This window comes from Mastigoproctus giganteus, chromosome 11 (genome assembly GCF_048544385.1).
Source record: "Mastigoproctus giganteus isolate SK-2022 chromosome 11, ASM4854438v1, whole genome shotgun sequence".
NCBI lineage: Eukaryota > Metazoa > Arthropoda > Arachnida > Uropygi > Thelyphonidae > Mastigoproctus > Mastigoproctus giganteus.
Genome location: NC_143585.1, coordinates 112,682,949 through 112,707,662, shown reverse-complemented (window position 1 = coordinate 112,707,662; position 24,714 = coordinate 112,682,949). Strand labels below are relative to the sequence as shown.

Sequence of the window (24,714 nt, the reverse complement as noted above, 5' to 3'; positions counted from 1 at the left end):
TGAAAATGATACTTTTTTACTCTTTCGTAGTATTTATTTTAAATCAAAGGGTATTAAATTAACGTATAAGTACTGTCCAGTTATTAATATTAAGTAAGCTAAATAAGAATTCGACGCATACGCTATGCTCTCCACAACAAAACTGTGCGAATTTTCACAAGACTAGCAGCTGCATGGCAACAAGCGTAGTCAGGTGGTTCAACGGATTTTAATAAGCGCATGTAGTGGGGCGAATAATAATAACATTTAGATTTTGCTAATCTATTTTATATGTATATTTAAAATTCGTCATGATCGACCGAAATTAAAGCCAAAATTGACTTGTTGGCCACCCCTAGTCTACTTGGTAGTGACCACTATCCAGTAGTCTGTCATATAGAAGCAAATTTACCACCCTGCCATAATCAGACAACCAAATGGAACTTTGCAAAAAGCTGATTGGGGAAAATATAGACAGCTATCAATCCTAGAAAAAACTTATGTTTCAAATGTGTCAATAAATGATGCTGTTGATTACATAACAAACCAAATATTCAGGCCACAGAAGCAGCAATACCAATAGTTTTTCCATAATAAGACCAAAACCCTGGTGGAACAATGAATGTAACCAAGCCAAACAAGAGAAAAATAAATCTTGGAATAACTTTTGCAAAAATCCTACCACTGCTAATCTAGTCCAGTTTAAAAAAGCCAGAGCTAATGCTAGGTGCATTCAGCAGTCAAGCAAAAGAGAATCATGGAAACATTTCGCTTCCATGATTACGAGGACCACCAAAACACAAACAATCTGGAAAAATATTAGAAAAATGTATAACAGATATCCTCCTTCACCTCTATCAATACTGAATGTAAATGGTAATGACATTTCACTGCCTCAGGACATAGCTAACACTCTCAGAGAGTCTTTTTCTCAAACCTTTTTCCTTATCCTCATACTAACCAGAATTCCAGAAATTAAAGTCCCTTGCCGAAAAACAGAAGTTAAATTTTGGCACTAACCACAATCAATCATACAACTGTGCCTGTACGGCTTGCTCTTAACAGCTCAAAATCTAGTTCTGCTGGACCTGATGGAGTCCACTATTCCATGTTGAAAGAGCTGAGCGAAGAGTTGCTTCATGTCTTACTTCTGTAAAAATAACCAAATTTTTACAGAAAATGCTTTCCCGATACCTGGAGACATGCATATGTCATAGCATTATTAAAACCTGGGAAAGACTCAATGAATCCATGTCATTACTGGCCTATTGTCCTCACCAGCTGTATAGACAAAATGGGAAAAATGGTAAACTGTCATCTCACCTGGTTGCTGAACAAATATAACCTTATCAGTTCATTACAGTGTGGATTTCTTACAGATAGATCAATTTTAGACCTCTTGACTCAAATGGAAACCCAGATTTGCAATGCTTTTGTAAGGAAGGAACATCTGACTAAGTTTATTTAGACATTGAGAAAGCTTTTGACACAGCTTGGCGATATGGAATTGTTTGTGATCTCTACACTTTAGGTTTCGGGGACAATATGCCAAAGCTCATACAGAACTTTCTGAAACAGTGGTCTTTCCATGTGCGCATTCAATCTGCCCTATCTTGTAATTTCATCCAAGAAGAAGGTGTCCATACAGTTCAGTTTTAAGTGCCACACTATTCGTTATAAAAATCAACTCTGTATCAAAGATTATTCCACCCACTTTACTACTCTATATTTACTACTCTATATGCAGATGACTTTAGTATATCTTGTCACTCCCAAAACATGAGAGCGATTGAGAGACAATTTCAAGGTGCTCTTAACAGGATTACAATGCGAGCTGCAGATAACGGTTTTCGCATATCACCTGAAAAATCTGTCGCAGTTCACTTTTGTAGATGTAATCTCCATCCTGACCCAATTCTGAAGTCTACTACGACATGCCTGTTGTGCCTACTATCAGATTTCTTGGCTTAACCTTAGATCTTTATTGACCATATCAAACAACTTAGAATCACCTGTTTTAAGAAATTAAACATATTGAGAGTGTTATCAGCTACATCATGGGGTGCTGACTGTTATACACTTAATTTATATCACACTATCGTAAGATCATGATTAAACTATGTATCTCTAGATTACAACTCTGCTAAACCCAGCGTCTTAAGGTTTTTGGACCCTATTCACCACAGTGGCCCACTCATTGCTTTTGTAGCCTACTGCACATCTCTAGTCCAGAGCCTTTACGCTGAAGCTCATGATCTTCCACTCTCTCTACGAAGGCAATTACTGTTAAATTATGGCGCCTCCATAGCCAGGTGGGAAGGAGCAGCAGTGCGTAACACACGCTTCTTGATTAGACCGGGGTTCGAGCCCGTCACCACCAAATACGGAGGATGCGGAAAAGTCAGGGAATGACCACCGCATATCCCGGAGCAATATGGCCTTTGTTGCTAATGCTCCTAAAAACCAAATAACAACTGTTAAATTCTGCTATCAAAATCAGAAGTCAACCCCTGCATCCAGTGTGGAAACATCTATTTACTCCAGTTTGAGAGAACTTATATGCCATTTATCCATCAATAAATCGATCTGCTGGCATACATCTTCACTCATTACTTGATAATTGGCAGCTAGACGTTTCTAAAATAGCCACCACTAGTTTCACTGCTCCAACATGTGCTCTCTGTCCCTGCAAGAATGTGGCAAAAGTACTCTTTCTCCACAGAATATAAAACAGCTTAACAAATCTCTAATTGAAAAATATGAATCTTATACCCAGTTATACACTGATGGCCCCAAATGACACCTGGTAACTCCTACCATTGTTTGGTGCATAATGGCCTTTAGCTGTTGTTGGGCCGTAAAACCTCCAACAACTGTGTATGTCAAAAAAATACAATTTGGGATTATGATGCCTTTGTAATCAAAATAACCAGTTCTACCTTCCTGCAAGAGGTCGTATGAGACGGGCCAATAGCAAGGGAGGAGTATGCGCAGCAGCAGTAAGACTAATGTCTAACGCAGTGGTTTTCAACCTTTTTTTAATAATGGCACCCCTACCTCATTTATTTTATTTTGCAGCACCCCTACTCAATTTTCTGCCTGTTAGATCTGACTCTCTCTCTCTCTCTCTCTCTCTCTCTCTCTCTCTCTCTCTCTCTCTCTCTCTGTATATATATATATATATATATATATATATATATATATATATATAGACAAGTGTTTATATTCGGTGTATATGGAAAGGATATTGACCTGTCAATTGTAATTACCATAGAAAAATTGAGAAGGCCTGTAAGGTGAAGGAGATAACCTGAAATAAATTAACATAAAAATAGAAATAATAATGAATAGATAACAATGTTACCTAAAGCAGTGGGTCCTAAAGCCTTAACTACTTCTTCATAGGACCGGCAGCCAAAACCGTAGGAGCCACCACAATAAGCAAGGGTCTTTGTTTCTGTTATGATGTATACATGCAAAATGTATAAATCACAGCCGACCCAACAGAGACCAAAAAGAAAAAGTAAAAAAAAAAAATTGCCAATAGAACTTTTAAGGAGAAAAAAAATAATTTTTTTTTTTTAAAAATTAAAAGGACAGATACAATACAAAAATTACTTCAACTTACTGTGTGTTTGGAACGGAATCTGTGAAATAGTTGCCTGTGGTGTTTATAAGTAACATTGGAGAACCAAGGATAAAGCTGATAGATCGCTGTCCAGAAAATGTTTATATCAGTTGAAGCAACCACGTGTGAGGGGGAGGAAGTGGAGTCATCAAAGTGAAATTAAGAAATTTGATATATATATATATGATAGTTATTACATATATATAATTATAAAGATTTTATTTCATAATACAAAATATATATATACAGTATATAATAATTTTTTTTTTATATAGAGGTACTAAGTAAACATAAATTATAATTACCACAAAATTAAAAAGCTACTGTACACCTTTTTATAAAGATATAAACATATAAATTAAAAAAAAATAATAATAAGCTTAAGTAGCTTAAATCCAAATTATGTGGCACCCCTGGAATGTTGTTGTGGCACTCCGGTTGAAAACCACTGGTCTAACGTATTGCATTAAAACCGTTTGATATACCCTGAGCTTTTTTTGACATATGACGTATTGTAGTATCAATGGCGATATGTATAAATTATGCTAATATGTTGAAAGCATTACTGCTTTCAGTCATGACTATTAGACACCAGTTGGTACTGATGAGAGAGAGATCAACATCTTATAGTTGTATTGCATCTTTCATCTTGTTCAAATTTTTAAAGCAATTTCTCTGACTGATATTAAATTATTTTAGCAGTTTCACATAAGGAATACCTGTGAAGTTGCTTAGGTAATGTTTGATGTCTGCTTTTAAGAATTTGGTGACAACCAGTGCTTTTTTGTAAAAAAAAAAGGTGCCGGTATTCATTCTTTGCTATCAGGAAAAATTGAAAATTAAAAGGATATGAAAAGTACTCTAAAAAATTTATTTTTCCTGATATTGTTACTTTAGTAGTAAAGTTTTTGGAATAGGAACAACAAATTTAGTATATTAACACAGTTTACTAAGCATAAATTTATTATTCAAGTATATAAAAAATAAGTAAAATGTGAGTAAAATAAGTAAATAAATCTGACAACTATTGAGTGCCAGGCACTCAGGATGAAGGGTCCATAGTCACAAATGGTTGTTAGTGTAGTATCTCAAATAGAGAGCTTTATGGTAACTGAAAAAAGTTTCTAGTATCCGGCTTGGCCTAAAACTGAGGAACTAACGAAAACCTTGTCTATTTGAGTCTTTCCAGTTGTTGTTAATGACAAGGGTGGGAGAAGCAACTGGCAGGTGAGGGCTGAGCAAGACTCCATGCAGGTGCCTCCCCACCACCGCTGCCTCAACACTGGCTCTCTGAGTACCTCCTTGCCAGGACAAATCCAAATTTGAATATTGTTGAAAAATATTTCTCATTGCAAAATTTATAAATGACATTTATGGAATTATTAACTAACTATTTATCAAACGTTTTGTCACCAAAAGGAGAGTTACAAAGAAGCATGCTATTGAAGTGCAATAAAAAATTGTTTTTTTAATTTTAATACAAAAAGGAAATGGTAGATTTCAATCAGAATAGTTTTCCCTTGATAAGCATTGAATAACACATAGCTAATGTGATTTTTAAATTTTTAGCTCCATTAACAACGTAAATAGAGGCGGGGGACATGAAAATTACTCACATTTTCCCGTCTGGCACCGCCATTTTTAATTTTAAAAATTATATTTTAAACCTACTCGTTGAGCTCTTTCCAATGGTGTATAATAAGCTATAGGTTGTTGACAACACTTTTGACTAACCCCCCCAACCCGCCGCCTCCGTAGCCAGGTGGGAAGGAGCAGCAGTGCGTAGCACACGCTTCTTGATTAGACCGGGGTTCGAGCCCGTCACCACCAAATACGGAGGATGCGGAAAGGTCAGGGAATGACCACCGCATATTCCCGGAGCAATATGGCCTTAGTTGCTAATGCTCCTAAAAACCAAATAAAAAAAAAAAAAAAAAAAAAACACTCTTCTCAGACAAGTTTTTGTCAACAACGGTCAATATGGCGTTATGTTAGCCCACATGATGTACAAACCCATCCAAAATTTCAAGTCAATAGGTTGAGTGGTTCCATGATACAATACTCTGACAGATGGACAGACAGACAAAAAACTGAGTGACATTATAAGGGTGTCCTTCATTAAACTACGGACCCTAAAAATAATAAGTAAAAATAAATGACATAAGTAAAAATAATTTTGTAATAAAGTTTTTGTAGTATTCCAAATTTTTATTAAGTTCGCATCCAACGCCTTTTGCTGATGTCTTTTCTTCCTCTTTGTGTGTCTCTTGCTGAATGATGTTTCTGAAGCAGCTACGAATTGACATATTTTGCTATATCGAAGCGGGTCAATGGTGGGCCTACAATTTTAAGAAACAGTAGTGAAGAAACTGTTTTTGTCATCAACGAAGCTCTAGTTGGGCTGGCGATCAGATTCATTTGTGAAAATCCTCTTTTACATTCACTCAATGAAATTGGTATCTTACTCAGAGCATCCATCAAATGCTTCAATTCTTCTGAAACCATCTTTTCAATTAGGTATTCCTGAAATCCACAAATTGTATCTCTTTCATTTAACTGTAACCTAATTGACAATTTTCTAACTTCATTTTCACCAAATGCCAACAATTCATGTTTAGAAGGTTTTTATCACTAGTTCTTAAATTTGAATTTTTTCTTTTCTTTTCTTTTTTTTTTTTTAAACTGTCCAAAATGTCAGTGTCATTCGGATATTTTGATTATTTCTCGGGGTAAAAGAAAATCATTCTCTCCTAATTCTTTAACAGGGCACTTATAGTTGATTCACAGTAGTGTCCAACTTACGGCCCGCCCAGAAAGTGAACTAAAACGGCATTTTAAATTTTGTTAATTATCAAAAAATTTTTTTCTCATTAAATGCTTTGTTCAGTAAATGTAATTGTGTACAGTAATACCCCGACTTACGCGAACTCGGAGTTACGCGGTTCTTGATTTTTTCGTTTGGCAACGCTGCTGCCCACTATCTTCAAGGTCGTTTTTCATATGTTATCGATATACGGTGCGACGGCGGAGATTGAGAGCGAAAGATGAACAAAATTCAACTTTGCTGCTTTTATGTTTTTTATATCAGTGAAGGGGAAACACATTTCACCATAATAACGTAAAAACCAACACAATTCCAGCTATCGGTATAATCGCAAATGCAATTAGATCGAGTTTACTACCAGTTTATAACAGATTTCACTAGCAGAAACGCAACTGGATTTTTATTGTTTTATGGTAGTAACCCCTAGAAATGTGAGGTGTTAATAGTGTATCTCTGCCTTTATGGTGTTGTTTATTCAGTTGCTACATGCGCGCAGCTTTGTTTATGCGTATCAAGCGTGCCTCCTCGTTTTGTAATTGTGCTTTATTCCCTAAAAATGAGTAAAATACTTAATTAAAAGGTGTGAAAAGGAAGCGTCCTGGTGAAGACACTGCAGATTCAGAGAGAAAAAGAAAAGCAATTATCGATAAACAGAGGCGGACTGGGTCAAAAATTCTTACCCTGGAAAATTTATAGTGGCCTCATACTATGGTTTATGGCCAAAATCACACTGGCCCACCGGGGTTTCCCCGGTAAGGCTTATGGCCAGTCCACCTCTGTCGATAGAGAAAAAATATGAAATTGTGAAACGCTTTGAGCGAAATGAAAGACCATGTGATATTGCACGTGCTACAGGCCTAAATGAAGCAACGGCGAAAAGCACATGGAACGAAGAACGCGTTATAGCTACAAAGCAAGGAATAAAAAAAATTATTAGCTTGCTACGAAGAAATTCTGCGTGAAAAAAAGAACGCGCTGTGTCGTCAGACGAATTTGTTAGATTTTATGAAGCCATCGACATCGAAATAACTTTTTAACGTAAGTCATTTGTTTTTTTAATACATATTTTGTATTAATATGTATAAAGAACTGCAATTTTATTAATATTTTTCTTCTAAACTAGTGTTTTTGTTAGTCCTTGGTCCCAATTAAGCAAAATTTATATGTATTTATATGCAAAGTTGTACCCCGACTTACGCGAATTCGACTTACGCGATTTTAGTCGGACCCACCTATCGCGTAACTTCGGGGTATTACTGTATTTTACTTAATAAAATTTTCGAATATTTTCAGTTTTACTTTTACATGCAGCAAGATATGGAAAATGTTAACACACTAAAGAAATCTAAATTTTTTTGAATATGGCCAATGTACAGGAAAAGTTTGGACACCACTGCAGTAGACAGTGCACCAAAGCCCATTAGGAATACCCCTTGATCTGCTCACTGTTGACCAGCGCAACTTCTCCGTAGGTGGGACAGGTGGTCTGATAGGTTTTACCAGGTACCACTAAGTTGTAGAATGGTAATCCCTTTAGCTCTCTTAATTCACACAGCAGCACTAATTGCCTGAAGGCCAGAAATGCGAACAGTGCATACAGAGTTAATTCTCTCCTAATCCATTCACTATATGAAAATTTTCTTTGCTAAATGGAAAGTATTTTAAATGTTACTTCCAAGAGGAATTCAAAATAATTCGCTGTAAAAAGACTTCGTTAAACAGAGGTCGACTGAGTAATTTAGAATTATAAAAATGGTTATAGTTTTATATAGAAAATATCTTAACAATAGATAGTGAAAAATGCAAATTTAGTTAAATAATTTTAAGCTTATTTATTTGAATAGTAGGTAAACATGTGAAAAAAATTTATGGAATGTTACAAATTTCGAAGTGCACTGCATCCAAATTCTGCACATCACTATTAATAAAGGTGCTGGTATGCTGTACCGTTGCGTACCGTCCCAAGAAAAGCACTGGTGACAATTATCTGTATGCATAAATTATGCTAATATATTGTGATGTTGACTTTCAATAATGATTACTAAAAACCAATCAGAACTTAAGAGAGGGACCAACATCTTAAAGTTGGATTGTCACGTAACTGACCAATCAAGCTAATTTCACAAGAAAGTTTTCTTTGAAATTAAAAAGGTCATTTACTTAATTCCTGCCAATTTTCCAATTACAAATGAGTGCAGTTTTGTACAATCTTTGCAGTATAATAAAATAATGATTCTTTCTTTACTTAATTTTCTAATACTGCAAGGTCCACACAATATGTTCAAACATGTGTGAACATACAGTAATACTTGTTAATACAGTAAAAATGTTTGTAGAAGATTGTTAATACAAAGTTCAAAGGACACACATTTTCATGTTTTGTAATAATGAAGTTTGTAGTAATAAGGTCTGTCAAAATTAAATTATTGGTTTTTTTTTGGTACATATATCTAAGAATGATAAGAAATAATAAAATACATTAGATTAGGTAAATGAAATAATAATAATAACAGAAGACATTTTGTTCAGATTTTTTTTTATTGTAAATAAACTAAGAGTTTGTTTATAGGCATTTACAGAGAAATGGCAACAAGGCCATAATGCGCCTAACTGGGTTAATGTTAAATACATAGGTTTTTTTTTGTATCAATGTCGTTAAAGTTTACATTGCTATCTGCCACTACCTGACTTACGTAAGGGTTGTGTTCCGCAGAACTTTATGCATAAGTCAAATTTTATGTAAGTCAGAATATCCTTAAAGCTTATGCAGCACTCGCAACTATGTGCATTGAATTTGATTGAAACAAAAAAGAAATGTTCGATGAACATGTTAATAGAATTATTTATTCAACTTTTTTTATCTCATGCACAGGAAAAATTTCAAAAGTGTACCAAATTACAAAAGTGTGCAATTACAAAAATTTTACTTTAATGTTGTGGAAACCAGCGCGACGCTTGAACCTATTAAACCACCCGTTGTTTGCCACAAACTTGGCTTGGGATGTGCCGCACTTATCCTTAATATCTTCATAAAAACCTTGTTGCTTTTGCTTGAATAGCCATTAGACTCAGGAGGATTGTCTTCTGAATCTGATTTTCCATCCTTGGCACGAATCTGGTTAATAGCTTTTCCATCTTGGATATAGCGCCTGAATGCTGTTTTGTGATCACTGTTAATTTTAAATGCGTTGATCCTTTAACATGTTCTTTTATACGCCCACTGTGCTTTAAAATAGTATTCACTTTTGAAGCAGTGAGACCTAATTAGCATGCAATAGATGACAAACTTTGTCCTGCTTCATACTTAATCATTTTCATCTTCAATTCTAAATCAATTTTGTTTCGTTTCCTAGCTCTGCCACCACTTGTACTTTCTGTTGGTCGCTTTCCATTCATCATTGTAATAAGTAAATAGGAACGAAGAGAAGATTCTGAAAATTTGTTTTTTATATGATTGAAGATTTCAGTGAAAGGGAAACACATTTCACCATAATAACTTAAAAACCCACAGAATTCCAGCTATCAGTATTATTACAAATGGGGCCCCTTGACTTACGATGATATCAACATCCGATATTCTCAGGAACCGATATACCTTCCATACAATCTCTTATTTTAAGGACCGATGATGTTTGCAAGTACTGATGGCTTTCCGATGTAGCTGAAATGTAGCTGAAAATTTCCACCCAATACATGGGTGGAAATTTTCAGATGCATGGCACACTGAACATCACTCACACAATTGTTCTCAATCAACTAGCCTCCTTTATTATTATTCAACAGTGTTATTGTTCAACGTGTGGTGCGCAGAGCATTACTCTTACGAGGTTGTTTCAGATCTATGACGATCTGAAACTTAAAGCTCCGTCAACCAGTGGCAGTGCTGTGCGATTTGAAGTCTTTAAAGCCAGCAGAGACTGGTTCGAGCACTTAAAAAAAACAGGCGAATATCAAAAGTGTTGAAAGGCATGGGGAGGCATTCAGTGCTGATAAAAAAGCAGCTGAGACATTTAAATGAGAATTCCGGGAGTTTGTTGATCAGGAGGGTTATCTTCCCCAGCAGGTTTTTAACCTTGACGAAACCGGCCTCTTTTATAAGCGAATCCCCAGCAAAACGTATATCACTAAGGATGAGGATAGTTTACCTGAGCATAAGCCTATGAAAGATAGGCTCACTTTCCTGTTGGGTGTCAATGCCTGTTGAGATTTTAAGCTGGATTCTTTGCTTGTGTATCACTCTAACACCCCCAGAGTATTTAAACAACAAAAGGTCGACAGAGGCATGCTGGGAGTGTTTTGGCACAATAACAAGAAAGCCTGGGTTACAGGATATGTCTTCAGTGAATGGGAGCTTGAAGTTTTCTGTCCTTCAGTGAAGAGTTATCTTGAGAAAAATAAGCTTCTTGTGAAGGAACTGCTCCTGCTGGATAACGTGCCAGGCCTTGATCCCAACCTTGTTCAATCTCTTGAGGCACAATTTGCATTTGTTCAAGTCAAATTTTTGCCACCCAACACCATTCCTCTTCTCCAACCAATGTACCAGCAAGTGATTGCAAACTTGAAGAAAATTTACACCACGAAAATGTTCGTAAGTTGCTTTGCAGAGACCTCTGGTGAAAATGCTGTTACCCTCAAAGATTTTTGAAGGCCGAAGTTAAACATGCTGGACTGCGTGAGGCTGATTGTAATTTCTTGGAATGGTGGTTCCACTGGATACTTAAATCCAGCCAGAAAAAAACATCTGGCCTTTAATTATCCATAATGTTCATGGATTTGAAGATGATCTTGTCATTCTTGATAAATCAATGGGTCTGGAGGTTGGTGAAGAGCAAGTGAGCATCAATAAGGGGACCTTATTGATGCTCATGGTCATGAGCTAACAACAGAGAAGCTACAAGTGTTGAAGAAAATTACGGAGAGTGACACTGAAGAGGAAGAAAAAGACACCCAAAAAAAGTGTCAGCTGAAGAGTTGAAGCCCGTTATTTCTTTTTGGGACCGTTTAAGAGAAGTGGTAAAAAGCATTCCAACATTGAAAACACTGAACTCGTGATGGGCAAAATGAAAAACGAAGTCATTTCTTACTTCAGGAAGCTACAAAAAAAGTCGTCAGAAACAGTCCGCTTTGGACAGTTTCTTTGTAAGTAGCAAAAAAAGACTGAAAAGACACCTGACGCTTGATATAGTCCCACCACCACTATGCTACCATTGATTTCATTGGCTGTGCACTTCATGTCTAAGGTAAATGCTAATTTATTGGTTTTTTTTTTATTTTTTTTTTTATTTATTTTAGGATGTTTTATGACTTAAATATAACATGGGTCTAGAGGTTATTTTATGTGTTGTTGGGGAACGAATTATGGGAAATCAATGTATTATTGGTTTCAGCTTACAATATTTTCAACATACAATTGGTTTTGTGGAATGAATTACCATCGTATGTTGGGACACCACTGTACATTAAGGTTGAGTTTACTACCCATTTTATAATTGATTGCACTAACTGAAAAGCCCAATAAACCGGAAGGTACAAATTGTTTTTATTGTTTTATGGCCGTGAACTCCAGAAATGTGCTTTAGAAAAATATCACAGAAGCATTCAAAATTGATTCCTATAACGGAATATACAATAACAATGAAATTGTAGTGCATTTTCCCGCTGGACTGTGTAGCTCTTACTCAGCCAATAGTAGCATTTGTAAATGTGTTGGCTGCATGTTTTGTTCCATTTATTCCTATGGGATGAAAAATACGTTTCCATATATTTTTTTTTAGTTTGTACCGGCCGGGAAATACTTACGTAAAGTCGAATTAACGTAAGTTGGGGAGTGCTTGTATTAGGAATGTCCATAGAGTGCAAGAAAGCCTAGGCTTATGCTGCACCATCCAAAAGAAAGAAAAAGAAAAAAAAAAAAAAGTAAAATAATAATAATAAAAAAATTCAAATAAAATTAATAAATAATAAAAAGAAATAGACAGCCTATGCATGTGCCTCCTCCTATAGGTAACTATCCTGCTGACCATTGAATTCCCCCCAAACTGTCAGCCTTTACCACCCGTGTAGGTAACTTATTCCAGTAATTTATAACTCGCTGGCTAAAATAAAACTTCCTGCATTCCAGTCTAAATATCTCCCCCTCCCATAACTCGAATTTATGGACCCTACTTCTGGAATCATTTATAACCGTGAAAATTTCATCCTCAATTCATTTTACTTTTGCCTCTCAGAGCCTTAAACACCTCAGCCAAGTCTCCTCTAAGATGCCTAGTTTCCAAGCTCTGCAACCCACATATTCAAAGTCTTTTCCCATATGGACACCATTTTGCTGATCTCACTAGGCAAGTTACCTGTCTTTGAACCCTTTCAAGAAGCATGTTGTCTTTCTTTAGGTGCGGTCTCTATACTTGAACACAGTGTTCCAAGTCTGGTCTAACAATAGCCTTATATAATGGGATTATGACGTCCTTATCTCTACTAGCAATTGTTCGATAGATATTGCTCAGAGAACTTCATGTCTGACTGTATCATAACACCCAAATTTTTTCCTCCACTACCGGCTTTAGTTCAACTCCACCAAATGTATAAGTTATTTTGGGGTTATTATTCCCCTGGTTTATACCTTGCACTTTGTTGTATTAAAGCAAAGCCGCCACTTTTCTGACCATCCCTGAAGTCTATCTAGGTCACTCTGAAGAAGCTCTACTTGGCAGTGATCATTAACTACTCTACCATTCTTTACATCCTCTGCAAATTTAGACATCATGCCCTCTATCGATGTCATTTAAGAAAATCAAAGACAACAGTGGTCCCATACTGATCCCTGGGGAAACTCTACTTCCAACATTAACTAAATCTGAGGAATAACCATTTATCACCACCCTCTGCTTCCCACCCTGAAGCCATCCTGCTATCCATCTAAGGATTTTTCCCATGATTCCGACCTGTTTCGGCTTATAAAGTAACCTCATGTGGGACTGAGTCAAATGCTTTGTGGAAATCTAAATAAACAATGTAGAAATTGTTCCCTAAATCCAGCTCATGAGTGACCTTGTCAAAATAGCTAACCAGATTTGTTAAACGTGATTTTCCCTTTACAAAACCACCTGCATATCCTTCAGAAATCCATTTCTATCTAAATGATCCTGAATTCTAGCCTTTATCATTGCCTCCATGATTTTCCCTACTACTGAAATTAGATTGACTGGTTGGTAATTTCCCAATACACTCTTAGAACTGCCCTTATGTGTTGGAGATATATTGGCACTTTTACATTTCAACAGAATGTCTCCTGAGTCCATGATACTCTTATAATTAGCCTTAATGGTTCGATGCACTCACTTGCTGCCTCCCTTAAAATTATAAGGTATATGCCGTCAATCCCTCCTAGGTGGTAGATGACTCTCATCAACCAGTGCAATACCAACAATTTCCTTATAGGAGGCTTGAAGTAGTGGAACCCATGTTTAGTCTCCAGAGCTAAGTTACAGTCAACCCAACCCTTCCTCATCTCTTCCATCATACAGTATGACTGATGACTTTTGAGGTTATGATGAACATCATGGCGAGATCCAATCTTCTTTACATTTCGAGGGCACAGCTCTAAAACAATGTTTGCAGGCTGGCCGCTAGTTAGTATACTGCAATGAACCTATTGGTAATTCTTTAGGAGGCATCCGGATCAACTACTGTATAACCTTGCTACCCCTACTCTGCTAGATAGTGACTGGAGGGAATCCGAGTAGTGTGTATGTGGGGGGCATTATCAAGGCCACATTATGTCAAGGATTTGGATATTTTTTTTTTTTTTTTTTTTTTTAATGAAAACACCAAACACGAAAGGTATCAAAACCTATAGTACTTAGTACCGTGCATGGGTTGAAGGAGAAGTATGGGGGGAGTGGGATGCCGGAAACTTTGCTCTAGAGACTAAACATGGGTTTCACCACTTCAAGCCTCCAATAAGCAAAGTGGTGGTATTTCACCGGTTGATGAAAGTCATCTACCACCTAAAATATATTCTTACCGTGTGTACGATGTATCCAACAGTTTCATTACTTCATACAGCATGCCCCCCACTTTTTCTTACTATTCAATGCACAACAAATTGGCAAAGTAAAAGAGTAAGCTTATCTGCGAAAAGATCTAAACCTCCCAAACACTTCCTAGTTCATTTCACAAACATACTTGGTCTCTCTTGCTCTCTAATATCAACGATGTCTGTTTCCACTTGCAGTCTGCCAAACCCCATGTACTTTTTCTGACAGAATCTCAGTTAACGGTTGATTCAACTACTGCTCTTCTCAGTTTCCCAAATTATTCGCTGTATGATTCCTTTTGCCCCAAAGGTGGTACTTGTGTATATGTCCATTCCGATATTCCCTGTCAGAGACTTGGTAATTTTGAATCTCCTCTTTTCAGTCTTCTCTGGCTTAAAAGCTCTCTTAGCTCATTGTGTCAAATTCATCTGTTGTCTCTACCATTCTCCCAACTCCACTAATCACTTGGAGCTCTTTAACTTCCTCTCTTTGCATACTCTTCTTGATTAGACCGGGATTCGAGCCCATCACCACCAAATACGGAGGATGCGGAAAGGTCAGGGAATGACCACCGCATATCCCAGAGCAATATGGCCTTAGTTGCTAATGCTCCTAAAAACCAAATAACAACAACAACTTCCTCTCTTTGCAACTTGACTTTCTCCAGTACAACTTTCCTAACAGTGACATAATTTTCCTTTGTGATTTTAACGTTTACAACTCCAGCTGGCTTCCGATTTCTAGTCACACCGACCCAGCTGGTCGAGATGCTGAGGCTTTTGCAATTACTAATGACCTTGCACAGATTGTTCATTTACCTACAAGAATACCAGACAGTCCTAATCATACAGCCAATACGCTTGATCTTTTTCTCACAAACAACCATTCTAAGTACATGGTCGAAGTGAGAGGTCCTTTAGGTACTTCAGATCACAACTTGGTGATTGTCTCTTCTGCAATGGAGCCTTTAAGTCATGGCTATTCCCAACCTCGTATTGTTTGGTATTACAATAATGCAAAATTGGATGACCTGCATGATTTCTTTTCCTTGGTCGGATTACTGTTTCAATACTTCTGATGTCAACACTTGCTCAGATCGTGTCAGTGAAATTATTCTTATAGAATGGAATCCTTTATTCCATGCTCCACTTTAAAATCTCGTCCTTCATCTAAACCTTGGTTTTCCAATAAATGTGCTAAGGCTGTTCATATCTTAATTGGCTTGTTTCCAATTCTTCAGTTTCATTTTCAGCCCACACCAAAGCTCGCAACAATTGTAAAGCAGTTATTAATCAGTCCAAATTGGATTTTGAAGAAGCTAAGAGTAGAAAACTTGCTTCTTGCCCTAATAGTAGCCGAGCATTCTGGTCTCTTGCCAAAACTATTGGCCACAACTTTTGCCCATCTCTGCTCCCACCTCTGTCAAAACCAGATGGTTCTGTTATCACTTCAGCCAAGGATAAAGTTGACCTGCTAGCATCCCATTTTTCTTCCAACTCATGTATTAATGCTCTTGGTAAAACACCTCCCACCATTCCCAACATGCTCCATTCAATGCCTCCTGTAGTCTTCTGTCAAAAGGATGTTAGAAGGATTTTGACGAATCTTGATGGTAAGAAAGCTTCTTGTCCTGATGGTATTTCTCCACTTGTTCTCAAAACCTGTGCTCCTGAACTTTCTCCTGTTCTTTGCTGCCTTTTCTCACTTTCTTGTTCCAAAGGTGTTTTTCCTTCTGCTTGGAAATTCGCTCATATCCAGCCAGTTCCTAAAAAGGGTGACAAATCCCTCCCATCCAATTATCGCCCCATTGCAATTACTTCTACTCTTTCTATAGTAATGCAGAAATCAATTAACTGCCAACTCTCAAACTACCTAGAAACCTTCTGTCTGACCAACGATCGCCAGTATTGATTTTGTCAGTTTCGATCTACTGGTGATATTCTGGCTTATGTTACCCATTCATGAACAAATTCAATGGAAAAGTTCGGTGAAACACAAGCTGTTGTTCTTGACTTCTCAAAAGCTTTTGATCGTGTTTGGCCTAAAGGTCTTCTAAACAAGCTTCCATCTTATGCTTTGACAACTGTTTTTTGTAATGGGTTATCCAGTTTTCTCTCTGATCGCTCGCTGAGGGTGATGGTAGATGGCTCTCTGTCTTCTAACTTCTCTACTAATGCCGGTGTCCCGCAAGGTTCAGTTCTTTCCCCCACTCTTTTCCTCTTGTACATTAATGACCTTCTTCCATTGACTGGAAATCCGATCCATAGTTTTGCCGATGATAGCATATTGCATTCCACTTTCCATTTTGAGAAACCTTGCCCTACTCAATCAGCTTCAACTTCTCAAAAATCTGCTACCAATTCCTTAAATGCAGATCTTCAGGTAATTCTCCAGTGGGACAAAGACAGCTTAGTTGATTTCAGTCTTAAAACTCAGGCTTGTCTTATTTCTCGCAAAACGGATTCTTCTGCTTATCTTTTGTGACCCTCCGATTTCTAGGCAAAATGGTATATCTCTTTTGGGGATCACCCTGACTTCTAATCTCTCTTGCCACAAGCACATTACAAATATTGCTTCCTCTGCATCTAAAAAAACTTGGTTTTCTCTTTTGCTCTCGGCGTTACTTTTCTTCCAAACAGCTGTTCGCTCTGTACAAATCGCAAATTTGCCCTACCATGAAATATTGTTCCCACATCTGGGGTGGTGCCCCCAAAACCTCTCTCAGGCTTCTTGATTCCATTCAGAAGAGGGCAGTTAGGTTAATTGATGATTCATCTCTAACAGAGTCTCTCCACTCGCTGTCTCATAGACGTACTGCTTCTGCTGCTTGCCTCATCTACAGATATTTCCATGGGCACTGTTCTTCTGAATTGGCTTCTATAATTCTCGCTCCCTCTTTCAAAACAGTCCGAACACGTGCAGCCACCATCCAGCATCCATTTACTGTCCAACTTTAAACTCACAGAACCAACTTTTCATCTTCCTCGTTTATCCATTCAACTGCCATTTTCTGGAACAACCTTCCTTCGTAAGTATTTCCTGAAAATTACTGCAGAAGTTCTTCTTTCATCTTCTCAGCCTCCAATCCAAGCACGGTACTAAGTAATATAGGTTCTAATACCTCTCGTGTTTGGGGTTTACACAAAAAAAAAAAAAACGTGTTGTAGAAGTAATGTTTTGTACGGGGGTTGCCTGTACTACTACTATTCATTTCAGTTTTAAATTGTTTTCAAAATATAATTGAAATTTTAGATTCTGCAAAAAAAAGGACAAAATTTTGAATAGTAGACTTACTGCTAACTCTCTGATGTGAGTGAATATCACTTTCCACATTTGAATGCTCATTAATTTGTTATTATTCATAAACAATAACGAACCTTTCAAACAAATTTTTCAAAAATAACTCATGTAAGATTGTTAGAATTCTTGATATAACATAATATATCAAAAGCACTAGTTGTAGAGGAGATAAGGTAGCTTTATCAAGCCATGTGAACTTTTGTAGAACATTTACAAAATTTCCTTCAAACTGAACACTGTAATGTAAAATATATATAAGATTGCAGTTCTTGCGTATTTCGCCCTTTGCATGCATATTTTAAAGAATTACTTTCTTTCAGGTAAAATGGATGATGTACTGGATTGTGTTTGCTCTCTTCACATGCATTGAAACATTTGCTGATATCCTTGTCTCATTTTGGTATGTTCTAACAACTAACACTAATCTATTTTTTCTCACATCTATCCCTAATTATAGTGAAATTATTAATATGAAGGTATATACTGCAAACAAGAAAGGCTAAGAAGTCAAATTTCATTATAATTAGTAGCTTATACACTTGTTTGTTTAACCTTTCAGTAAGCGTGTTGATTTTATAATACTAGGAGATCTGTTGCTACCCTGATGGAGGGGAAAGAAAGAAGTGTGAAAGAAGAAAGTTAGCTGTACCCTTACTTTAAAATGCTGAAATCACAAGAAGTTTTAAATATTTCTCATTGATAATATTTTTTTGATTAATGCAGCTGTTAGATTTACAATGTTAAAATATTAATATTTCTCTTTTGTTTATCTCATAACCTAAGTGCTCATTTTCATGTAACACCTTTCAGCAGCTTATATGTAACATTGCTATATGTGAATACAGCAGGCCCCCGTTATAACACGGTTCGCTTTACGCTGATTCGCTATAACGCTGTTCTTATATTATAACCCGTATCTGACTATAACGCTCTTTTACAGATTGCATTTTTGGCATATTTAACGAAATCGTTTCATTTGATGGAGTCGATAGCTTGAAAATGAATATCAAAACACCATTAAAACGTTTCCCACGCTGACTTGAGAAATTTTCCCACGCTCAGTGAAATTTTCTCGCACGCTAATTTAACTGTAAGAACAATTATAAAAAAATAAAGAATTAATTTTAGCAGCAGGAAAGATAGCTGTTCCACTGCAAGCAACTAGGGCTAGGCCGGCTATTAGGATTGTAATGGAAAGTCGTTAACTAATTTTATTGAAGATAATATCCAATGCAGAATTCAGTTAAGTTAAATATTATAAAAAAAAAAAAGAGAGAGAGAGAGAGAGAGAGAGAGATTAGCCAATATGATGATCTGAAGAAAACTCACCTAAAAAAAAATGTGGAACAATTTAAAACTGCTAAGGGCTGGTTGAATATATTTCAAATCCAGGGAGAAGCCGCAAGTGCAGATCAAGGAGCCGAAACTTTCAAAAAAGAACTTATTAAAATTATTGAAGAGGGGTATTATGTGTTAAACTGTACTTCTCAACAAGTTTTTAACATAAATGAACAGGACTTTTGTGGAAACGAATGCCTAAAAGAAGTTTCATATTGAAAGAAGAAAAAAACATGCCAGATTTCAAAGCGGCGAAGGATCGGGTGACTTTATTGTTGGGTGGTAACACTGTGGGCGATTTAAAATTAATACCCGTTTTAGTTTATTTAGAAGAGGGCCAAAGTTCAACCCAAAATCGACACATTTTTTATGATTAAATTCATCAATTAAATTAAATCAATTAAAATCAATTAAATTCATGATTTTAATTGTAATTTTAAGTTTAATTTTGATACGTAAGTAGTTACCACATAATTATATATGCATGTAATGCAGAATATTTTATATGCACAAATATTTGAATATTAAATATTTTAACCGTCATTTGTGCATCTTTTCACTATCGTTTATTGTTGATTAGGAAATATTCTATGGCACCGACCGCAACTTACAAATACATATGTTACCTTATGGGAATGTGGCGCTCACTTAATGCTTATTCACGTAGCGCACTGTTTTTTTGGAGCGAATTATCAGCGTTAAGCGGGGGTCACCTGTATATCTCATTGAAATTTTTTTGATCAACATTAGTGTTATTACCACTTTAAAAATAAATTTTTTTTTGACTAAACCTTTGAATATCAATGGTTTAGTCAAAAATTGTCTGCACATAGGTAGGCATTTTAAGGAAGTGTTTTTTCTGAAAGAGAGTTATCATCGGCATTCCATAATTCACCTAATTGTGGTACGGTCCATTTATGGAAAGAGGCTAGCAGACAGTAAATAAACCACAGAGTATTTATCATATGATCATTTATCATAGATATTATAGTAAAATGTTGAGACAGCAAAAGTGAAAAAAAAAAAAAAAAAATTATATATGCATAGTGCATGCAGTTTTTAAATTCTTGGATCACTTGGTCTAATAAAATTAGAAAGGAAAAAAGTATCCTGGAAAATCTTAGGTTAATTGCTTATCTTCTATGATACAGTGATTACATCTTGATTCTGATTAAGAGATTAAGATTTTTTAACTGTAGTCTTCTCTAATGGAGGAGTATAAGAGGAAAGCAAGTCATTGTGAAATTTTTGCAATGTGAGATGTTATAATAATAATATCTAATGTACAAACTTTGGTTTGTCTTAAAATTCAAATATGTAGTAATGATGTAATTGCACTAAACAGTATCATAGGGTGAATTTTGTTTAGGGTAATACTTCCTGACCAAAATTTTATTATTTTAAGTAGTACTCCCTTTTGGCATCTCTCATATTGTATAAATAAGTCACAACTGAACTGTATTTCTATTAGTTACATTTTTATTAGTTTACAAGGGATATATTTGGATATATCCAAATATATCCGATTCAAGGGATATATTGGTGTACAGGGGAGTACTGAAAAGTTTGTAGACTCACTGTGATATAGTGGATTCAAATTAGAGATTCTGTATTATTATTCAGTACTCTTGCCTCGAGCCTTGGCACTTGTTTCAAAAATATTGAGATGCACTTAACTGGTATATACCCCTTTCTTTCTTTCTTTTTTGTCAAAGCAAGTGAAATTTTAGATTGGGATGTAAAAAGAAACCCGATGGTGGCACACCTTATGAGTAGGGTGGATGTGGTAGCAGTTTGTACCCACGCTGATTCATTTCAGTCATTACAATTGCTTGCTGTGTGAGTGAGGGTATTGTTTTGATGAAACAAGATACTTTTTGCAAGGATTTGTATTACTGGAGACTTGATAGCATTGCTTTTCATAATTGATCTAATAGGTCAGTAGTGTATAAAGCTGATACAGTTTGACCTCAGTCTGAACTCAGTTGTTTCCCTTGTTTAGATTGCTTTTTTGAATCAGGCTGACACTAGTGCATCTGTGAATTCAAATCTTGCCAAAAAACTTTCTAGATCTGCTTTATCTGGAATAGGATTAGGGTATATCTGTCAGGTGCAAAAGTAGATGATATCATAAAAGAAATATAATTTTTTAAAGGAATGGTGATATTGTTGTACACATTGGCACTAATGATATTAAGATTAGATCTGAGGATTTACTGAATAAATACAGGGCAACATTTTAAAAAGTTGTGAGTTAGGATTAAATTAGGAGAGAGAAAGAGTGCACATTGGGAGCCTTTTTGATCAATTCAGCCCTAGAGAGACTATTCAGGCCTCTGTGGTCTGTGCTTCTCAACAGGAAAGACTTTTTTACAGGGAAGGGATACACTTAAATAAAGAGTGCAAAAATATACACTGATGCTATCGAGGCAGTGTTTGGTGAGTCTGAAAACTGAAAGCTTAGGGGGGAAATACACAAAATAATAGATAAACTAGAGCTGCTCTCAGAGATGAAAATAATTCTCAAGCACTGCCTGCTGCTGGTAATTGTCAAACAAGTGAATACATGGGCTGTGTTAGGATAACTAAGAGTAAGAACAGGTGCATGTATAGGCAGTGCAACCAGTTGACATGGATGAAGAGTGCAAAGTTGAGTCAGTTTGGTGTTGATATAAGCACTGGAAAAACAAAATTCAGAGGGGGTGTGTTATAGGCCTGATGAGTATACCAAACAGCTATACAGAGAAATCAGATCAGATTGTCTAATAATGGGGAATTTTACCTTTCCAGATGGTGACTGGAATTTGTGGATTGGTGATTCACACACTAGCAAGACTTTTGTGGATTTCTTGGATAACTGTTTTCTACAGCAGCATGTTAAAGAGGCAAAAAGAAGAAGCAATACTCTTGATCTGACTATCAGCACTGGTTTTTTTCATGCATTAAGAATCTGCAGGTAAAAGACCCACTGGGAGCAGCGATTACAGTGTGCTAATGTGGAATTTAATTAGAGACATGACTACTGTCAAGGGTAAAGGGAAAGGTTTTTGCTTTAATAAGGGTGACCACAATGGTCTTAGAGAGAGTTAAATTCTGTGCAGTGGGACCAACTAATGATGTTACCAACGGCAAATTCTAAATAGGAAGTATTCAGGGAAGTAATCAAAGAAGCTACTAGACTTTTCATACCAATGAAGAAATACTGTTCAAAGCCTAAATGGATGTTAGATAAAGCATTGAGACATGTGGCAGAGAAGAAAAGTGCCTATAAATTACCAGGTAATACAGAAGCCTGTGGTAGATATAAATTAGTCTAGGTTAGGCAAGCTAAGGCATATTACAAGAAGTGTCTGACAAAGAAAAACAGAAAAGATTTCTATGCTTATATTAACAGTAGAAGAAGGGTTGAATCACATTGGGCCACTTAATAACTGTGGGTGACCCTGCTCAGGTTTCAGACAAATTAAATAGATATTTTGCATCTACTTTCCCACAAGAGGAAGAAAAATTGCTGAAGACAGGCTTAATAAAGGCACCTGAGGTGAATGGAATCTATCCAATTATATTAAGGGAGGCAGCAAAGGACATAAGCAAACCCTTAGCCATAATTATGAGAGCATTCTTGGATTTAGGGAAGGCCCCTATGGAATGGAGATGTGCGAATATATCCCAGTTCATAAAGGGCGATCAAAAGGGGACGGGAGTAATTACAGACCTGTTAGCTTAACGTCTGTTCCAGGGAAAATAATGGAATCACTGGTTAAGGAAGTAAAATGGGTTTTACTTCTTTACTGAACAGGCATGCAATTATACTGCAATCATAGCATGGATTTGTTAAGGGCTGTTCTTGTCTAACCAATCTGATATGTTACTATGATGCAAGGAACTGGATGCAAAAAATAATTTTTATAGCATATACTTAGATTTCAGGAAGGCTTTTGATACTGTTGAACATAAAAGACTGCTGTACAAACTGGAGCATGAGCTGTACAACTATGTCACTCTGGGGTTACTGCTTCCCATATGTAGTACTTTACATTTGTCAATGTTAAACTTCATTTGCCACCTCTCAGCCCATCTGAAATATCGTCTGCAAACATGGACATTAAGCTTGATATACCATCATCAATATCATTTATAAATACAGAAAACAACAATGGACCCAACACTGAACCCCGAGGGACTCCAACATTAGTCTACGATGAGCAGTGGGAGAAGACAAAGAGTGGTAATCAATGGACACTCCCTTTATCCGTAGCAGCAGTTTGCCTCCAATGCCACACTGCTCCAATTTGTTCAGCAGTCTTCCATGTGCAACAGTATCAAAAACCTTTCTAAGTTCCAAATATATGATATCAAATTTATTCCCTGCATTCCTTTATGACCACATCATAGTATCCAGTCAAATTGGTCCTGCAAGACTTTTCCTTAACAAAACAATGCTGTGTCCGAGCTATAACTGAAGTCTTGTATAGATTATCCTGCAGTGCTTCTTTAAACAGTGCCTCCATTAATTTTCCTGGAACAGAGGTTAAACTAACAGGTCTATAATTACTTGTCGCCCTTTGATCCTTCTTTGTGAATTGGGGTCACATTTGCACATCTTCAGTCCATGGGTACCTCCCCTGAGTCCAAAGAAGCTCTCATAATTATGGCTAAGGGTTTGCTTACTTCCTTTGCTGCCTCCTTTAATATAACTGGATAGATCCCATCCACCCCGGGTGCCTTTTTTATGTTTATCTTCAACAATTTCTCCTCCGCTTTCCTCTCAGTTATTACAAAATCATCTAGCTCACTGCCAGAGTTTCACTCACCACTTGCATTCCCCTCCCTGATTAACTCTTCATGGGTGAATGTAGATGCAAAATACTCATTTAGTTTGTTGGCCACCTGAGCAGGATCATCAAGAGTTGAACCATCAATATCCAGTGTACCAATCTGATTCATCCCACTTCTAGAGTTTACATAGGTAATGAACTCTTTGTTGTTTTTCTTTGCATCCTTTGCCAAGCATTTCTCATAATCTGCCTTTGCCTGCCTAATCTCCTTTATGACTTAGTTACAGACCAGCTTATATCTATTATAAACTTCCATGTCACCCATTAATTTATATGTATCCCATGCATTTTCTTCTCTGCCACATGTTTCATTAGTTCATCTGACATCCATATAGGGCAAAACCTTGAACGATATTTCTTAGTTGGTATGTATGTAAAGCCTAGTAGCTTTCAAGATTAATTCTTTGAATGCTTCCCATTTTGAATTTGCTGTTGGTAACATCATCAGTTGGTCCCACCGTATAGAATTTCAATACTGTCTCAGACCACTGTAGTCGCCTTTATGAAAGCAGAAACCCTTCCCTTTACGCCTGATGGTAGTTACCTCTTTGAGCCTTCAGCCTTTTAGATGTTGACAGCAACTTGTGGGTTGGAACTCACTAGCAACTAGCAAGAAACCACTCACTAGAAAAATGCACTAGCAAGACTTTTGTTGATTCATTGGATGACCTTTCTACAGCAGCACGTTAGACATGCAACAAGAGGAAGCATTTCTTTGTGTGATTATCAGGAACTGATTCTTTCATGCATTAAGAATCTGCAGGTAAAAAA

General features: G+C 36.5%; 1 protein-coding gene across 6 annotated transcripts in view; it reads left to right on the top strand.

Moving 5' to 3' along the window:
• Window positions 1–24,714, top strand: part of LOC150078357 (receptor expression-enhancing protein 1-like) — a 307,490-nt gene that overhangs the window by 101,992 nt on the left and 180,784 nt on the right. For 4 of the 6 annotated variants that reach the window (XM_090385094.1, XM_090385092.1, XM_090385093.1 and 1 more), the window contains one exon: window positions 18,088–18,167. The exons of the other annotated variants lie outside the window; for them this stretch is intronic. In XM_090385094.1, coding sequence (XP_090241220.1) covers window positions 18,088–18,167 — 80 coding nt within the window. The remainder of the gene's footprint in view (window positions 1–18,087; window positions 18,168–24,714) is intronic. 6 annotated transcript variants of the gene reach the window in all.